The sequence below is a fragment of the Staurois parvus genome, unplaced genomic scaffold (assembly GCF_062004578.1).
Source record: "Staurois parvus isolate SC_StPar_1 unplaced genomic scaffold, SC_StPar_1.0 ptg002264l, whole genome shotgun sequence".
Classification (NCBI taxonomy): domain Eukaryota; kingdom Metazoa; phylum Chordata; class Amphibia; order Anura; family Ranidae; genus Staurois; species Staurois parvus.
This window is the reverse complement of record NW_028320060.1, coordinates 86639-107423: the sequence shown is the minus strand read 5'-3', so window position 1 is coordinate 107423 and position 20785 is coordinate 86639. Positions and strand designations below refer to the sequence as shown.

The 20785-nt window shown below is 44.4% G+C and overlaps 1 protein-coding gene across 1 annotated transcript in view; it reads left to right on the top strand.

The window, feature by feature from the left end:
* The window catches only part of ITFG1 (integrin alpha FG-GAP repeat containing 1), a gene marked incomplete at its 5' end in the record, with an annotated part of 284615 nt that overhangs the window by 204762 nt on the left and 59068 nt on the right, over positions 1-20785 (top strand). The window contains one exon of the mRNA XM_089665615.1: positions 19100-19224. Within this exon, the coding sequence (XP_089521741.1) occupies positions 19100-19224 (125 nt within the window). The remainder of the gene's footprint in view (positions 1-19099; positions 19225-20785) is intronic.

Genomic DNA, 20785 nt, shown 5'->3' with positions numbered 1-20785 from the left:
AGGGGGGAGGAACCATGGAAGGCAAAAAAACAGAAACAAATGTCCACTTTAATTATATTCCAATGGTTTCAATCTCCCTAAAGTGTTACCCACAACAGTACAATCAGTCTGTAGATGCAGGAAAGCATGCTGGTTATACTCACTGTGGAACCTAAGGGGTTAATCCTCCATATTGTGCAATAAGGATGTTTGATCCTGATTTCTCTGTTCTTCCCCTTCTTCTATTGTCCCCAATCCATCTGCTCTAGGAGTCACTCACACTGTGTATTGCATGAGTTTTTTTTTTTTTTTTTTTATTGGGAGAATGCATGTGATCAGCACAGGGCCAATCGGCTCTGTCCAGACAGAGGGTCAGGGGTTATGCAGCCTCATAGGACAGTCAGAGGAGAATGAAAACTCTTCCTACAAGTTTTAACCAGTGCTCTGCTGGACACTGATAGAAGTCACAAGACTGCTATATACTGCTGATGAAAAAAGGTATTTAACAGTTTATTTTTACTAAAATAATTGCATTACCATGTTCTGTGCACTGTGGGATGCCAGATATAGTGAATGCAGGGTCCGGGGAGAGCGGATATAGTGAATGCAGGGTCCAGGGAGACCAGATATAGTGAATGCAGGGTCCGGGGAGAGCGGATATAGTGAATGCAGGGTCCGGGGAGAGCGAATATAGTGAATGCAGAGTCCGGGGAGACCAGATATAGTGAATGCAGGGTCCAGGGAGACCGGATATAGTGAATGCGGGGTCCGGGGAGAGCGGATATAGTGAATGCAGGGTCCGGGGAGAGAAGATATAGTGAATGCGGGGTCCGGGGAGAGCGGATATAGTGAATGCGGGGTCCAGAGAGACCAGATATAGTGAATGCGGGGTCCGAGGAGAGCGGATATAGTGAATGCGGGGTCCGGGGAGAGTGGATATAGTGAATGCGGGGTCCGGGGAGAGAAGATATAGTGAATGCAGAGTCCGGGGAGACCAGATATTGTGAATGCAGGGTCCAGGGAGACCGGATATAGTGAATGCGGGGTCCGGGGAGAGCGGATATAGTGAATGCAGGGTCCGGGGAGAGAAGATATAGTGAATGCGGGGTCCGGGGAGAGCGGATATAGTGAATGCGGGGTCCAGAGAGACCAGATATAGTGAATGCGGGGTCCGAGGAGAGCGGATATAGTGAATGCGGGGTCCGGGGAGAGCGGATATAGTGAATGCGGGGTCCGGGGAGAGCGGATATAGTGAATGCGGGGTCCGGGGAGAGCGGATATAGTGAATGCAGGGTCTGGGGAGAGCGGATATAGTGAATGCAGGGTCCGGGGAGAGCGGATATAGTGAATGCAGGGTCCGGGGAGACCGGATATAGTGAATGCGGGGTCCGGGGAGAGAGGATATAGTGAATGCAGGGTCCGGGGAGAGCGGATATAGTGAATGCGGGATCCGGGGAGAGCGGATATAGTAAATGCGGGGTCTGGGGAGAGCGGATATAGTGAATGCAGGGTCCAGGGAGAGCGGATATAGTGAATGCAGGGTCCGGGGGAGAGCGGATATAGTGAATGCCGGGTCTGGGGAGAGCGGATATAGTGAATGTGGGGTCCGGGGAGAGCGGATATAGTAAATGCGGGGTCTGGGGAGAGCGGATATAGTGAATGCAGGGTCCGGTGAGAGCGGATATAGTGAATGCAAGGTCCGGGGAGAGCGGATATAGTGAATGCAAGGTCCGGGGAGAGCGGATATAGTGAATGCAGGGTCCGGGGAGAGCGGATATAGTGAATGCGGGGTCCGGGGAGACCGGATATAGTGAATGCGGGGTCCGGGGAGACCGATATAGTGAATGCAGGGTCCGGGGAGACCGATATAGTGAATGCGGGGTCCGGGGAGAGCGGATATAATGAATGCAGGGTCTGGGGAGAGTGGATATAGTAAATGCAGGGTCTGGGGAGAGCGGATATAGTAAATGCAGGGTCCGGGGAGAGCGGATATAGTGAATGCAGGGTCTGGGGAGAGCAGATATAATGAATGCAGGGTCCAGGGAGAGCGGATATAGTAAATGCAGGGTCCGGGGAGACCGGATATAGTGAATGCGGGGTCCGGGGAGAGCGGATATAGTGAATGCAGGGTCCGGGGAGATCGGATATAGTAAATGTGGGGTCTGGGGAGAGCGGATATAATGAATGCTGTGTCCGGGGAGAGCATGGCAGGGATTCTGACACTGAGGGGGGGGAGTGACTAACTGCCAATGACATCCCCAGTGACACCAATACAGTGATCAGTGCCTAATAAAAAGCATTGACACTGTACTAATGGCACTGGGCAAGAAGGGGTTAACATGAGGGGCGATCAAAGGGTTAACTGTGTGCTGTGTGTGTGCTTTACGGTGTCAGCACATTGCTTTGTATGGTTCTGCATAGCAGAGCCATAGAAAGCAGTGTGCAGGAGCTGACGGGAGAGATCTGTATTGTTTACATACATGTTTCTCCCCTGTCCATGATACACGGCGATCGCCTGGTGCTGGCGGGAAATCACCAGCCGGGACCCGGTGATTGACAGGTGAGGCCGCCAATGGCGGTGCTGGTTGGTTATACACGCCCCTTACCTAGGACTGCAAAATCACGTGCATATATATGTGATTTGGCTCACCTGTGCCGCCCTGTAGAAGTATTTCTGCTATAGGGCGGCGCGGAAGCGTTTAAACCCAAAAACAAAAATATAATATGTTGTAGCTTACCAATCCTCTGATGTGGTGGCTGCATTCATTTTCTTTTTTTAGCCTTTTCTTCCCCTCTGTTTTCACCTGGTGATCTGGCCAGTAACACACCTCCTGTATTAGAACGCCCCACTCTAGATGAAGGAGTAACAGAGACACCTTTGGACAGCAGCATTGTCAGTCTGGGGATAGGGGAGTGTTAGATGGACTAGAACCACACTAACAAATTGAAGTCAAACTCCAGCTAACACTTTATAAACAGCAAACATTTTTATTTTCCTTATGGGATAAATCACATGAATAAATAAAATCCGATCATTGTAAGCACCCCTGTCAGTGGTAAATGGTTTGCCTCATCTCTGTAGCTGACACATTCTGCTGGAGAGCTTGTTCTTTTAAAAAACAACAGACTCAACTGGCCAGATCACCTGATGAAAATAGAAGAAAGCCTAAAAAAAAGGAAAACTAATGGAGCGATCGGATCGGTAAGCTGCAATATACAATATTACATTTTTGGTTTTGGATTTAATACAGCTTTACTTATGTGGCATAGGAAGATCTCACTGTTGGAGCATCTAAGACATAAAAGAAGCCAGGGGCTGATTCCCCCATAATAAAAATTGTTTTGGATGAGCGCACCCCTTAGAAAAGTATAAATAGGTTACATACTGTATTCCTATGTCATTTGAACCTTTATGAATATAATAGATTTTTATTGGTCTTTGAGGAATTGATTTGCACAAAGGAGGGAAGACAAGCCGTTGTCACGCCATTGCCATCTATCTTGCTTTTAAGAGCTGCGGCTGACCATAAAATGTGAGTTATTGGCAATTAAATGCAGCACCGATTAAAATACGGCCATTATTTGATAGCCTTTAGTTACGCCATCTGTAAATCTTTTATTGGCGATCTGAAGTCCGATCAACAAGTCCTCTATTCACACTGTGCAGAATGAGATCCGAAGAACAAATGTGAAGGAGTAGAATGGGGAGTGCTGTGTATCCGTGGTCAGCAATAATGCTGTGTGAGGCCGGGGAAACCTGCCAGGGATCCAACAATGTGGAGTCTGGAGCAGAACTCCAGTTTGGATGTTTTTCTACTTCTCTTTTCTGCAGGGGGTCCCGACTTTTTCTTTCCTGTGCATTATAGCTCCATGTTCTGCATGCGGGGCTCCCCTCCAGCAATAGGTCTCCAGCAATCGCCATGGTCAGCAATAATGCTGTGTGAGGCCGTGGAAAACCTGCCAGGGATCCAACAAAGTGAAAGTCTGGAGCAGAACTCCAGTTTGGATGTTTTTCTACTTCTCTTTTCTGCATGGGGTCCTGACTTTTTCTTTCCTGTGCATTATAGCTCCATGTTCTGCATGCGGGGCTCCCCTCCAGCAATTGCCGTGGTCAGCAATAATGCCGTGCGAGGCCGGGGAAAACCTGCCAGGGATCCAACAATGTGGAGTCTGGAGCAGAACTCCAGTTTGGATGTTTTTCTACTTCTCTTTTCTGCAGGGGGTCCTGACTTTTTCTTTCCTTAGCATTATAGCTCCATGTTCTGCATGCGGGGCTCCCCTCCAGCAATAGGTTTGTGAGAACTTCCAGATGAGTGACAGCTTCAGTAGGCACTTCCTGGTTCAGACCACTGGTAGGGCACATAGAAACCATACAAAAAGAGCAAAAGTACAGCATTGTACCTTTTTGTGAATTGGTGCCGAAACTGAACTGCATATTCCAGATGAGTTATTACTAATGATTTGTACCCGGGGGGGGGGATGATATCTCTCTCTCTGGAGTCTATACCTCTCCTAATACGAGAGAAGATTTTGCTCACTCTAGAACCCGCAGCTTGGCAGTGCATTCCATTATTAAGCTTGTGGTCTACCAGAACCCCCAGATCCTTCTCCACCATTGATTCCCCCCCCAGATCCTTCTCCACCATTGATTCCCCCCCCCAGATCCTTCTCCACCATGGACCCCCCAGTTGTACCTCCCTAGTATGTATGATGCATGAATATTCTAAGCCCCCAAGTGCAGAACCTTACATTTATCAACATTAAACCTCATTGGCCCCATAGTCCCCCAATTACACAGAGCATTGAGGTCGGCTTGTAAGTTGGAGACATCCTGTAAGGACGTTATTCCACGGCACAGCTTGGTGTCACCTGCAAAGACTGGAATGGGATTTATAATCCAAGACCCGATATTGTTTATAAATACATTAAAAAGAAAGGGTCCCAACACTGAACCTTGGGGTACACCACTAATAACAATGAACCTTGGGGTACCCCACTAATAACACTGAACCTTGGGGTACCCCACTAATAACACGTAACCTTGGGGTCCCCCACTAATAACACTGAACCTTGGGGTACCCCACTAATAACACGTAACCTTGGGGTCCCCCACTAATAACACGTAACCTTGGGGTCCCCCACTAATAACACTGAACCTTGGGGTCCCCCACTGACACCCCAGACCCTTCAAAGTATGAATCATTAACCTCTACTCTCTGAATACCATATTTTAGCCAGTTTTCTATCCATTTACATACAGATTTTTCCAGCTTGTAGACTTTACCTTACACATTATTACGTGTGTGTGAGGAACTGTGTCAAACGCTCTTGCAAAATCCAAGTATACCACGTCCACCGCCACCCCTCTGTCCAAGTATACCATGTCTACCGCCCCCCTATGTCCAAGTATACCACGACCACTGCCACCCCTCTGTCCAAGTATACCACGCCCAACGCCACCCTTCTGTCCAAGTATACCACGACCAACGCCACCACTCTGTCCAAGTATACCACATCCACCGCCACACCTCTGTCCAAGTATACCACATCCACCTACACCCCTCTGTCCAAGTATACCACATCCACCTCCACCACTCTGTCCAAATATACCACGTCCAGCACCACCACGCTGTCCAAATATACCACGTCCACTGCCACCACTCTGTCCAAGTTTACCACGTCTACTGCCACCCCTCTGTCCAAGTATACCACGACCACCACCACCCCTCTGTCGAAGTATACCACGTCCACCGCCACACCTTAGTCCAAGTATACCACGTCCACCGCCACACCTCTGTCCAAGTATACCACGGCCACACCTTAGTCCAAGTATACCACGTCCACCTCCATCCCCCTGTCCAAGTATACACGTCCACCGCCACCCTTCTGTCCAAGTATACCACATCCACAGCCACCCCTCTGTCCAAGTATACCACGTCTACCGCCACCCCTCTGTGCAAGTATACCACGTTTACCGCCACCCTTCTATCCAAGTATACACGTCTTCCGCCACCCCTCTGTCCAAGTATACTACGTCTACCGCCCCCCTCTGTCCAAGTATACCACGACCACTGCCACCCCTCTGTCCAAGTATACCATGTCCAACGCCACCCCTCTGTCCAAGTATACCACCTCTACTGCCACCCCTGTGTCCAAGGATTTGCTCACCTCCAGATTTGTTTGACAACTTCTGTCTTTCATGAATCCATGCTGTCTGTTGCTTAAAATATTTTTTTCCAGCAATAACTCAATAACTTTTATTAAACTCCCCAGTATCTTCCCAGCTATAGAAGTTACACTAACAGGTCTATATTGTGAATGTTCAATATATATATAAAGAGCTTCATACATTGACGGCGCTATATAAGTACCTGTAATAAATAAAATAAATAAGTCACCGGTCGCGATTTAAAATCATGTGAATTGTGTGCGATTTCTGAAGATTTTATTGCGACTTGTGAAGATTTTTAATGATTTCTTGCGATATTGCTTTGCGATTTCCATTCTATTCTATCTAATTGAAATCGCAATAAACTGCAGAAAATATAATACAAGAACTAGAAATTGCATTGCAGCAAATCGCACGTGTTAAGATACTGATATTCACATTCATTAGATGCGATTTCAATTTGCAAATTGCACCGGTATGACTGGGCACTTAGGCCTGAAAAACACATCAAAAAGTGTAAAACAAACATAAACAGGCTTATATGTGTTTTTTTTTTAAAAAAATATTACACTATATCGTCACTATACTATTGTGCTAAAATTGTTCCAAAAGTATCTATAATTATAAATGTTGCAGACATGCATGTTACAGCTCCTGTCATTATTACTTTCTAAGCCCGTACTTGATTCAATATTCCAATGCCACATGCACAATCAACTTCAAATATAGATGATTTCCACAAAGTGCCACTCAACACTCCCCAATGCGCCACTTACTCATCGGATTATGTGACCTCTTAACCTACTACAAAGGTCTGGTTGAGTTTAATGATGTGTCTTCAATCCACTCCTTTTCCTGTGTAAACCTCCGGTTCTGTACGCTTAATCCACATCCTCGCTTAGGATCAGAACTACCATAAAAACACCAGAAAGTCTGCAATAGTGTTACATAGTTAGTCACATAGTTAGTCTGGCTGAAATGTGAAGTTTAGATACCTGTGTGTCTCTTGTTAAATGTAGATTGCCCCGCCCTGTGTCATTATGCAGAGAGGGGGGATTGTCCCCTGAGTGTATATATCTTGTATCTGTGTTCAGTAGTCTATCTCTGGCTTACTTCAAATCTGGTGTCGTCTAGATCTTGGGGTAGCAATAGCCAGATTCACTGGTCTTAAGTTCCAGAGCCTGAGAAGCAGCTTCTTGGCGGAGATACCCAATCATGGGTCTCTGGGGTCCGTTACAAATATATAATGGTATGTTCTCTCATTTGATCATACCTCATATAAGATAATGAATATCATTTTCAGGCAAAAGCTGAAAATACACATCTAAATCTCCCAATAAATAAATCTCCCATACTGCTCCAGGGGAAGAAAGTCAGAATGTGGTTTCAGTGGGCAACAGAAGCAAGTCTCCTCTCCGACACTTTGATGAACGAGCCCCGTGGTAGCCAGATATCATTATCTCCGGCATACTTGGCGTTCTTTAGAAATCTCTTCCCTCGTACTATAAATTTGACAATCCGCGTGATTCACCCGGCGACATTTCACACCACCGCCGGTCTAAAATGGAAACTGTCCACACCGTATAATTAGTGTTATGCGCTTCCGGCATCGCTGCAAAGTTCAAATGGTAATAGCAGCGCCGGCCGCCTGCGACGTGGAGATTCCTGATTATCACCAGGCAAAGGTTGGCCGTGGTTAAAATGAAATATTAACAGCTCCCATCTATTCTGATTTCACAGGGGTGGAAGTCTGCAAAGGGAACCAGTCACGTCTGGGCTGGCGCAGAAATCTCAGTATTCTGCTGTGGATTGCTTTAACCGAGAATGCTTCTGTATTAACCACTTGCCCTCCAGAGGATTTACCCCCCTTAATGACCACGCCTCTTTTTGTTACTCGGCGCTGCACTAATTCAACTGATAATTGCGCAGTCATGCAATGCTGCACCCAAACGAAATTTACATCCTTTTTTTCACACAAATAGAGCTTTCTTTCGGTGGTATTTGATCATCTGTGCGCTTTTTATTTTTCACGCTATAAACAAAAAAAGGCCAAAAAATTTGAAGAAAAACTATTTTTTTTATTTTCAGCTATAAAAAATATATAGTAAACTCAAAGTTGGTTATAAATTTAGGCCAAAATGTATTCTGCTCCATGTTTTTGGTAAAAAAAAAATCCCAATAAGTGTATATTGATTGCTTTGTGTGAAAGTTATAGCGTCTACAAACTATGGTATAGATACTGCAATTTACGCCTTTTTTCTGCTATACAGCACTGCGCTAGTTTACCGGACAATTGCGCGGTCATGCCATACGGTACATAAATGAAATTTACATCCTTTTTTTCCCCACAAATTGAGCTTTCTTTCGGTGGTATTTGATTGCCTGTGCGGTTTTTATTTTTTGCGCTATAAAAAAAAAAGGCTGACAGTTTTGAGGGAAAAAAAAACAATATTTTGGACTTTTTGCTATAAAACATGTCCAGTAAAAAAAAATGCAAAAATCAAATTTAGTCATAAATTTCTGCCAAAATGCATTCTGCGACATGTCTTTGCTAAAAAAAAAGCCCAATACGTGTAAATTAATTGGTTTACGTGAAAGTTGTGTTTACAAATGGCGGGAAAGATACTGGGATTTTTAGGGTTTTTTTTATACTAATAATGGCGGCGATCAGTGAATTATGGCGGCGATCAGGGACTTATGGCAGCGACCAGCGACTTATGGCGGGACTGCGGCAGACATTCTGACATTGGAGGGTACTGACTTGGGGTCACTGACATCCCCAAAAACACTAATACAGTGATCAGTGCAAAAAAAAAAAAATCTGACACTGTACTAATGGCAATGGGGAGGAAGGGTTATAGGAGTGAGGGGAGTGTTTTACTAGGGGGCGGGGTGTGTACTGGGCGGGACAAGGCTGATCGAGAAAGAGAAGCTGTTCTTTCTCGATCAGCTCATCCTCGAGCTGACAGGGAAGTGACAGACAGCACAGCTACTGCAGCTGTGCTCTCTGTCACTGTTTGCCGCCGATCGCCGGGACATAGCCGCTAAGGAGCGGCTGTGACCCGGCGACTGACATCTGCGGCGGTGATCCGCGGGACAGATAGAGCGGCGGCGCGCCTCGTGCGCGCCCCCTATTTGTTTACAAAACGCACGTTTTAAAACGTGGTTTTGCCTGCGAGTGCCGCCCTGCCGCCGTATATGTACAGTGGCTGGGCGGCAAGTGGTTAAAGGTTTATACCCCTCCTCGCTTATTAATTTAAAGCAAAAAGAAGAACAAAACAAAATTGAATAGCTAATTAAAAGATAAAATTAACAAAGCTGTTGTATTCACTTTCCACCCACATGGAAGAAAAATATATTTGAAATATATTTTGAAAATATTCTTCCCAAATATATTGACATATATTTGAAATGCTACAATTTTGGCCATATTCAATATATTTCAATAAATATATATACTATAGTATAGTAAAAGCAGCCTCAGCATGCCCCCAATGCTTTTCAGTCCACCCTCTGTGCTTAGTTATGGAGGTGGCTCATTGTATGAAGTGTGAAGAAAAGAAACAACCCCGGGTGCCGCACACCATCAGAACCCCACAGTGTATATAGTACAAGCAGAATAAAGGGATCAAAGTGAGTGCTATATTAAAGAGCAGCTAGGACACCAAAAGGTACCAACATAACCTTCTCAAGACCAAATAAAATGAAAGGTGCAGCGCTAATATGTTCAAAATGGTGAAGTATTAGAGTAATCTAATGAGAATACCACACATAAGAGTTCATAATAAATGCAACAATAAAAATGCAACAATAAAAGTCCAAAGAAAAAGTCAGATGTGAAGTCTGGTGAAGAAGTATCTAATGCAAGGGTGATATGTTTCCCAAAATCTTCTGGTGATTTTAAATAATAAATTGCGCACTCACCAGATGTGCAAAGTCATAGCGCATTTTGAGAAGATAATCTCTCAGAGGATCAACTGGGGTGTCATTAATCTGGCCTCTGCCGTCCGATGTGGATTCTTCCCTGGATGGCTCCTGGGTAACAGCAGCTACACTCTCTCCTTAATGAAGAATACTGTGGATGGATGGACTCCAATCATTAGATGTGGTGGCTGCATTAGCTTTCTTTTTTAGGCTTTTTCCCTCTGTTTTCACTGGGAGATCTGGTCAATAACACTCCTCCTCTATTAGAGCGTCTCCACTCTCTAGTTGCACTCTTTTTATGACTGTGGCCTGTGTCTGGTCTGTGTTTGAGAAAACGTTTGGGAAACATATCACCCTTGCATTAGATACCTCTTCACCAGACTTCACGTCTGACTGTTTCTTTGCACTTTTATTGCTGCATTTTTATTGTTGCATTTATTATGAACGCTTATGTGTGGTATTCTCATTAGATTACTCTAATACTTCACCATTTGAACATATTAGCGCTGCACCTTTCATTTCATTTATATAGTACAAGCAGCCTCAGCCCAGCTCTGTCCGGGCCATGCCAGCCAACGCGTTTCTCCCTTCCCACAGGGTCCATGGACTTGGGGCCACTTCTGTGACTTAGCCCCATGGGTGCGGAAAAAGATGTTGGGGGGTGTTGAGAGGATGAAGCTGGGCATGGAAACAGAAAAATGCTTGCGATTTGTGCTATAAGACCTCATGCATCAGTGTGCATGGGGCCTTAAAGTGTTGGTTCATCTCTTAGAAGATTTGAAAAGGTGAATCAACATCGTATACCCTCTCCAACCCCCCCTCCCCCTGCCCCCGTTGTATTTGCCTCCAAGGATGCTGAGCTGTCAGTTACAGCCAGTCCAGTGGTCCAGGGATTTGAAATCCCTACTCTTCTCCCATCTTTGTGCAGCACTTCCAGGAAGGACCAGGGTGATTCTGATTGGTCAGTGCCTGCACAGTATGGTGGTTATTTACTAAAACTGGAGAGTGCAAAATCTGGTGCAGCTCGGCATAGAAACCAATCAGCTTCCAGGTTTTATTGTCAAAGCGTAACTGAACAAGCTGAAGTTAGAAGCTGATTGGCTGCCATCCACAGCTGCACCTGATTTTGAGTGCCTCAGTTTTGGTAATTCTCAGCCTATGGCTTATTGGGGCATATCAGATTGAAATAGATTGGAAATTGATTCGAGTGCACTTCTTTGAAGGACATCTCTTCCTTTTCATTGGCATGTTTCAAATCAAAATAGACACAGGCTCCCATAACCCCCCCCCATCCAACTATTCCTGATACAGGACCATGCTGCTGCCAGGAGTTTTAGCCTACAAAATGGACAGGTATCCTGGAGCAGCATGAGATCCGACTTCGGTTGAACCAGGGGTGGGCAAACTTTTTGACTTGAGGGCCGCAATGGGTTCATATATTGGACCCGGGGGCCGGACCAAGAGTAGATGAATGATGTGTATGTGTCATCCATAGTAAGTATAGTAATATTCCCCCATAGTAAGCATAGTAATTAATCCCCCATATAGTAATTCATCCCCCATAGTAATTCATCCCCCATATAGTAATTCATCCCCCATATAGTAATTCATCCCCCATAGTAATTCATCCCCCATATAGTAATTCATCCCCCATAGTAATTCATCCCCCATAGTAATTCATCCCCCATATAGTAATTCATCCCCCATAGTAATTCATCCCCCATATAGTAATTCATCCCCCATAGTAATTCATCCCCCATATAGTAATTCATCCCCCATAGTAATTCATCCCCCATATAGTAATTCATCCCCCATATAGTAATTCATCCCCCATATAGTAATTCATCCCCCATAGTAATTCATCCCCCATATAGTAATTCATCCCCCATATAGTAATTCATCCCCCATATAGTAATTCATCCCCCATATAGTAATTCATCCCCCATATAGTAATTCATTCCCCATATTAATTCATCCCCCATATAGTAATTCATCCCCCATATTAAGTCCCCAAGTCCCCCCTGTGTCAATTCACTTACCTTTGCTCCGCGCGTTCCTCTCGCCGTGTTCCCGCGCCGTTCCGGTGTAGCATGAAAATCTGTCTCCTATGAGGATCTGTCCCCCTCGACGTATCTGCGCATGTGCCAGTTTCAGGCATTAGCAGCCGATCGGCGATCTCCGGCACATGCGTAGATACGTCGAGGGGGACAGATCCTCATAGGAGACAGATTTTCATGCTACACCGGTCTTCAGGGCGGACTGTGAGAGGAGCCTAGCTCCGCGGGCCGGAGTAAAATGTCCGCCGGGCCGTATACGGCCCGCGGGCCGTAGTTTGCCCATTGCTGGGTTGAACACTTCATGATATTCTGAGCAGCCAATGTATTGTGCAGTTAATGGCTTTCACCCTGAAAAGGATTACCGAAGCCTGTGCTAAATCCAGATCAATGGTATCAATTCATTTCTTTCCCATGGATGGTTACCCGCACGAAAGGCTCCTTTTTCGTAAATGGTTTTGAAATGAATATACAAAGACAAAACCACTATTGATCATACAGATGGTAGACACTCGTTACGGATTGCATGACATATTAGACAATTTTAGGCTTCCAATCGTGTGGCAGCAGTTTCCAGTAGGACATTTTCTCGCTTCCAACATGAATGTGCCCCTTCAAAGCCAGCTCCATAGAGACATAGCTTGTTAAGTATGATGTAGACGAACTTCAGTGACCTGCACCTCAACCCTACCTTTAGGAACAATTCAAACACCAATTGTGATCCAGGTCTTCTCATCCAATATCAATGCCTGAACTTCAGAGATGTTCTTTTGGCTGAATGGGAACAAGTTCCCAAATCCAAAATCTTGTTCAAAGCCTTTCCAGAAGAGCAGAAGCTGTTACAGCCTCAAGGGGGGGAGGGCCAAATACATGTTAACCCTCCTGGCGGTATTCCCGAGTGTAGCTCGGGGTAAAGTTTCAGTACCACAAACGGTAACCCCCCCGAGCTACACTCAGGAATACACTGCAGTGTTGCTCTGGGATCCCTTCTGCACTTTCCTTGTCCTGCGCTCCCGCGATGTCCCCCCTGCAGTGTCCCCGGCAATGTCCTCCGTCTTCCGGGTTCCGTTCCCTGCGACGTCGGGACGTATGGGGGACGTAACCGGCGGTAAATTTCAGAATTTCAAAAAGTGACATTCCATAAATACACTAAAATCACATAGTATAACATTCCTGTATCAAACCATTTCACATACATTTTGTCCCGAGTGCTTTGTCCGGCGCCCTGCCTGCATTTTACTGTTCTTTCTGCCTGGAAACTGAGAAACGTCCATGGCGTCCAAAAAGCGTCCCTTTAGGTCAGACGTGGTTTTAGACCGGCTAGAGAACAGCGATAGTAAATCAGAACCACTTGCAGAATTGAGTGATAATGATTTGTGGGGGAAATTCATCATCAGACACTGAAAACGATTCTGCGACTTTGCTCAGCGATGTGCGAACTTGGCGCTATATTTCACATTTCAGTGTTTTTGGTTTGATTATATTATTGAATTACATTTATTATTATTTTTTATGATTATTTATTAAATTATAATTTATGATTTCGTGTTTCAAATTTTATCCTACCCGGGATGTTTACTAGACTCTTGTTCGGACAGATTTCAGTGAGTTATTCCTACAAATTACAATAAAAAAATGACATATTTCCATGCAAAAAACATGTACCGCTTTGAGCACAGAAATACTGACATAATTAGTCTGCTAGGGAGGTTAATGTCCATGATTTTAGACTAGGATGTTCAAAAAGCTCATAAAGGTGTGTTTGGTCAACTTTGGTCATGCAGCGTAACTGGAACATATGGCAAACTTTGTATTAGATTGTAAGCTCCCAGGATCAGGGCTCTCCTATTCCTTCTGTACTGAACTGTATTGTTGCTGTATTGTCTTCCTTTATATTGTAAAGTGCTGAGCGAACTGTTGGCGTCATAAATCCTGTATAATAATAATAATATAAATCCTGTATAATACTAATAATATAAATCCTGTATAATAATAATAATATAAATCCTGTATAATAATAATAATATAAATCCTGTATAATAATAATATATAAATCCTGTATAATAATAATATATAAATCCTGTATAATAATAATATATAAATCCTGTATAATAATAATAACATAAATCCTGTATAATAATAATAATATAAATCCTGTATAATAATAATATATAAATCCTGTATAATAATAATATATAAATCCTGTATAATAATAATAACATAAATCCTGTATAATAATAATAACATAAATCCTGTATAATAATAATAATATAAATCCTGTATAATAATAAGAATATAAATCCTGTATAATAATAATATAAATCCTGTATAATAATAATAATATAAATCCTGTATAGTAATAATATAAATCCTGTATAATAATAATAATATAAATCCTGTATAATAATAATAATATAAATCCTGTATAATAATAATAATATTAGCCTGGATTTTGGCTTCATAAAACTAGGGGTTGGATGCAGAAACGTCACCATTACATCTTGCAGGACCTGCAGCAAGTGCCCCTTTATGAACACAGTCTTGAGCCACTGACGACAGCATTATTGGTACAGTGATACATAATGGCTGCTTCATCAGCTTTTAATTGCCTTAAGTGTATATAAAGGCTAATGGAGTCCGGTTAATATAACAAAGTGATGCAATAAATACGTCAGGCAGCTTAAGTAATGCAATAAATAGTGTGGAAAGGGCTTGGTGATGTTCGGCTCATACGGTCATTTGTTTGTCTGATCGAACCGCGTTGTCAGGAGGCAGTCCAGCGGCCTGTGGGCCGGGTAAGACAGCCGCTTTTCTTTGCAGCCCATTAACTTGGGACTAAATTTAACTTGAAGAAAACTACTGTATGAGCCGGCAGCTGTTTATTGTAGAAGAGACATGCTATGTCATTTCTGCAATAATACACACATTCTATTAAATGTACACTGAGCTCCGCATGCAAAGCTCAGCATGCATTCCTCGCGCACTTCGACTATGTTGGAATGGCTGACTCCTGTGTGCAGGCGCGGGATGACGTCATTCCCCACCAGCCAATCAAGAGGCTGAAAATCCGGCAACCGGGAAGAAGATGTCCGCAGCCGTCAAAAGATCTATCCGCTGCATCGCTGGAAGATTGAGTATATTCTGGAGTTTAGTTCTGCTTTAATGCAGACCTCACAGATGATGCCAATCTGGCACCTTTCTCAGTGAGCTGTTCTGGCATCTCCGGAGCAGAGCTGCTTAAAGGTGTACTCCATTCAAAACTGAGAATTAAAGCCAACCTGTCAAGCCAAGTAACCCTATGACTGTATAGTAAGTCAGGCCATAGATTATGTGATTTGGTTGCAGGAAAGAAAATCACTCAATTCCCCCATCAACACTGTCAGTGACCGCAGGTTGTAGGAAAGAAAATCACTCAATTCCTCCATCAACACTGTCAGTGACCGCAGGTTGTAGGAAAGAAAATCACTCAATTCCTCCATCAACACTGTCAGTGACCGCAGGTTGTAGGAAAGAAAATCACTCAATTCCTCCATCAACACTGTCAGTGACCGCAGGTTTCAGGAAAGAAAATCACTCAATTCCTCCATCAACACTGTCAGTGACCGCAGGTTGTAGGAAAGAAAATCACTCAATTCCTCCATCAACACTGTCAGTGACCGCAGGTTGTAGGAAAGAAAATCACTCAATTCCTCCATCAACACTGTCAGTGACCGCAGGTTGTAGGAAAGAAAATCACTCAATTCCTCCATCAACACTGTCAGTGACCGCAGGTTGTAGGAAAGAAAATCACTCAATTCCTCCATCAACACTGTCAGTGACCGCAGGTTTCAGGAAAGAAAATCACTCAATTCCTCCATCAACACCGTCAGTGACCGCAGGTTTCAGGAAAGAAAATCACTCAATTCCTCCATCAACACCGTCAGTGACCGCAGGTTTCAGGAAAGAAAATCACCCAATTCCCCCATCAACACTGTCAGTGACCGCAGGTTGTAGGAAAGAAAATCACCCAATTCCCCCATCAACACTGTCAGTGACCGCAGGTTGTAGGAAAGAAAATCACCCAATTCCCCCATCAACACTGTCAGTGACCGCAGGTTGTAGGAAAGAAAATCACTCAATTCCTCCATCAACACTGTCAGTGACCACAGGTTTCAGGAAAGAAAATCACTCAATTCCTCCATCAAAACTGTCAGTGACCGCAGGTTTCAGGAAAGAAAATCACTCAATTCCCCCATCAACACTGTCAGTGACCGCAGGTTTCAGGAAAGAAAATCACTCAATTCCTCCATCAACACTGTCAGTGACCGCAGGTTGTAGGAAAGAAAATCACTCAATTCCTCCATCAACACTGTCAGTGACCGCAGGTTTCAGGAAAGAAAATCACTCAATTCCCCCATCAACACTGTCAGTGACCGCAGGTTTCAGGAAAGAAAATCACTCAATTCCCCCATCAACACTGTCAGTGACCGCAGATCAAATCAGCTTCTGTATTTCTATTCAGACAGGTTCTCTTTATGGGCAGTTTATTAACAACATGAGGACAAGCACAATGCAGCACATTATTAGCAATCTTACTGTTCACACTGCAGCGCACGTTCTTAGGCGTGGCATTAAAGTTCATCGCCTTGTAGAAAGTACATCAGGATTTGTTGTCATCCCTAGTTGCTATTGAGCACATAAGGTTCCTCTGGCTTAATAATTCAGCCCACAAGATGGCCGGCTTCATTGGCAAGCTGTAAACGTGAGGGTCCAGCTCCCCTCGCCAGTAATTATACACCCAGCGGCTGAGCAGATGATTAAACTGATCCGTCACAAGTTTTCCTGCACAAGTGTGGAATATTTCAATGATCGGCCTTGTGTTGCCATTAAACAGTACAAAGAGGGAAATAATTGCTTCTTCTGTGTCCAGACAGCGCTGGAAGATATCTGGGGACGTCTGGCCGAGACGGGAACACGAGCTCTGAAAACACATCTGAAACATTTCTGCTTTATAGCCCCTGTTTTGGGAAGAATTACATTTCAGATCTGCTTAGTCCCCAGTGCTGGAAACGTCCTTGAGTCGTGTCACATCCACTGAAATCAGTCTGATTATCTATCTGTATCTGTCTATCCACTGTATATGCCTGCCTGCTTCTACAATTCCCTCCTCCCTTCCTTCTGCCTGCTTCTACAATTCCCTCCTCCCTTCCTTCTGCCTGCTTCTACAATTCCTTCCTCCCTTCCTTCTGCCTGCTTCTACAATTCCTTCCTCCCTTCCTTCCTTCTGCCTGCTTCTACAATTCCTTCCTCCCTTCCTTCCTTCTGCCTGCTTCTACAATTCCTTCCTCCCTTCCTTCCTTCTGCCTGCTTCTACAATTCCCTCCTCCCTTCCTTCTGCCTGCTTCTACAATTCCCTCCTCCCTTCCTTCTGCCTGCTTCTACAATTCCTTCCTCCCTTCCTTCTGCCTGCTTCTACAATTCCTTCCTTCCGCCAGCTTCTACAATTCCTTCCTTCCTTCTTTCTGCCTGCTTCTACAATTCCTTCCTTCCTTCCTTCCGCCTGCTTCTACAAATCCTTCCTTCCTTCCTTCCTTCCTTCTTTCCGCCTGCTTCTACAATTCCTTCCTTCCTTCCTTCCTTCCTTCCTTCCTTCCTTCCTTCCTTCCTTCCTTCTTTTCTGCCTGCTTCTACAATTCCTTCCTTCTTTCTCCTGTCTACTTCTACAATCTATTTATCCTTCCTTCCTCCCCTCTCTTCTTCCTTCCTTCCCTCCTTCCCCTCCTTCCCTCCTTTCCCTCCTTCCCCTCCTTCCCCTCCTTCCCCTCTTTCCCTCCTTCCCCTCCTTCCCTCCTTTCCCTCCTTCCCCTCCTTCCCTCCTTCCTTCCTTCCCTCCCTCCTTTCCTTCTTCCCTCCCTCCTTTCCTTCTTCCCTCCTTCCTTCCTTCCCTCCCTCCTTTCCTCCTTTCCCTCCTTCCTTCCCTCCTTTCCCTCCTTCCTTCCCTCCTTTCCCTTCTTTCTCTCCTTTCTCTCCTTCCTGCTTCTAGGATCCATTTATATTTCCTTCCTTCCTCTCTTTCTTTCTCTCGCTTTCTTTTTGCTGTCTGCTTCTACAATATAGCTTGCTTTTTTCTTTACTTCTTCTTTTGCTTCTATGATTTATTCTTCTTTCCCTTCCCTCCTCTCCTGTCCTCCCCCCACCCCCCCCCCCCCCCCTTTCCTCTCCTCTCCCCCTCTCCTCTCCTTTCTCCTCTCCTCTCCTTTCTCCTCTCCTCTCTTCTTCTCTCCTCTCCTCTGCTCTCCCCTCTCCTTTCTTCTTCTCTCCTCTCCTCTCTTCTTCTTTCCTCTCTTCTCTGCTCTGCCCTCTCCTCCCCTCTCCTTTCTTTTTCTCTCCTCTCCTCTCTTCTTCTCTCCTCTCTTCTTCTCTCCTCTCTTCTTCTCTCCCCTCTTCTTCTCTCCCCTCTTCTTCTCTCCTCTCTTCTTCTCTCCTCTCTTCTTCTCTCCCCTCTTCTTCTCTCCTCTCCTCTATTTTTCTCTCTCCTCTCCTCTCTTCTGGTACAAAAATTAAAAGCAGTGCAGAACCGGGTCAAACACAATGTGCGTGGGTATGAACCTAGCCTTAATGTCCAGTATAGAAGAATGGAGTAGCTTGCCTAGCGATGGCACACGAGCGCTCAGCTTCCAGGTTGTATTGTTGAGGCCTAATTGAAGAAGCTGAAGTTTGAAGCTGATCGGCTGCCATGCACAGCGGCACCAGATTCTGAGCGCTCCAGTTGTAGTAAATCCCCCCCATAAGTGTGTATATAAGGAAATGACTGGTACTCTTTAAATTGTTATCAAAACTTCAATTTGTGCTCAACGATCTAAAGGAGCCATTCAAATAGATCGACATTAAGAGTCCAGGAAGCTGCAGCACATACGGGCTCTTGGTAAGCGTGTTACTCCATGTTTACATGTGTGGAGCTGGAAGTAAGTGATTATTCTGTGTTTAATTTCAGCCGGGCAGCTGAGTCAGTCGGCACACATGGCTCTCCAGCTGCCGTACAACGTCCTGGGATTAGGGCGCAGCGCCAACTTCCTCGATCATCTGTACGTCGGAATCCCTCGCCCGCCTGGAGAAAGGGTCGGTATAGCCTGTATGTGCTGAATGTTTGATATTTATTAGTGAATCATAATGCTAATGAGAGGTATAGAGGGAAATAAAATGCTTCTCTTCCCTAGTACAAGGATACTACAGGGCAGGATTGAATGCGATTGGTTGCTTTGTGTTCCCCTAGATCGCTTTTTGTTTTTTGTTTTTTTCCCCCTCACCCTGACAAGTTAAAGCAAATCTGTTGTGAGAGCAATACATGGGCTGCTATCTCTGACCTCCTTCTGAAAATGCCAGTTCCTTGGCTGTCTCTGCATCTCCACTGCACTCCAGGACACTAAAATGAACAAGCATGCTCCAAGTGAAACCAGTGTTAGGCCCCTTTCACACGGGCGTTCCGTATGTCCGTTTTTCATCTGTCAGTTTACGGATGAAAAACGGACACCCATGTATTTCTATGGACTAGCGGGTGTAAGCGGATGATCATCAGTTGACATGTTAATGTCCGCATCCGTTAACATCCGGTTTTTTGAACGGAAGAAAACCCAATTTTTCTTCTGCAAAAAAAAAACAGAATGGATGAAAAACAGATGTCAACGGATGTAAACGGACCAAAAACAGATGTAAACAGATGAAAAAGGGATGTAACCGGATCTAAACAGATAAAAGATTGATGTAAATGGATGAAAAACGGATGTAAACAGATGAAAAATGGATGTAAACAGACAAAAACCAGATGAAAAAAAGGATGTAAAATGGATGAAAAATGAATGTAAACAGGTGAAAACAAATGGATGAAAAACGGATGTCAATGGATGAAAAAAAGTAAACTGCTGAAAATGGACATAAATGGATAAAAAATGGATGTAACCGGATCTAAACGAATAAAAATTGATGTAATCGGATGAAAGAATGGATGTAAACAGATGAAAAATGGATGTAAACAGATGAAAAATGGATGTAAACGGACAAACCAGATGTAAAATGGACGAAAAATGGATGAAAAACTGATGTGAACTAATCCATTTTTTCTTGAAAAAAACGTGACCGAACTGATGAAAGAAAATGAACGCCTGTGTGAAAGGGGCCTTAAATCATATTTAAGCCCCATAGGAATAAGATGTATATATTTCAGCATACCAGCATTAGGTGTGACTGCATTAGTTTTCTTTTTTCATGCTAAGAGCATTTTTAGCAAGTACAGAAAATACTTACTGGTTTTGACAGAATCACATGGGGCATAATTCCTCCCACTGACACCAATGATGGGGCACTATTCCTACCACTGACACCAATGATGGGGCACTATTCCTCCCACTGATACCAATGATCGGACACTATTCCTTCCACTGACACCAATGATGGGGCACTATTCCTCCCACTGATACCAATGATGGGGCACTATTCCTACCACTGATACCAATGATGGGGCACCATTCCTCCCACTGACACCAATGATGGGACACTATTCCTCCCACTGACACCAATGATGGGACACTATTCCTCCCACTGACACCAATGATGGGACACTATTACTCCCACTGACACCAATGAAAGACTACTATTCCTTCCCCAGACACCAATGATGGATCAC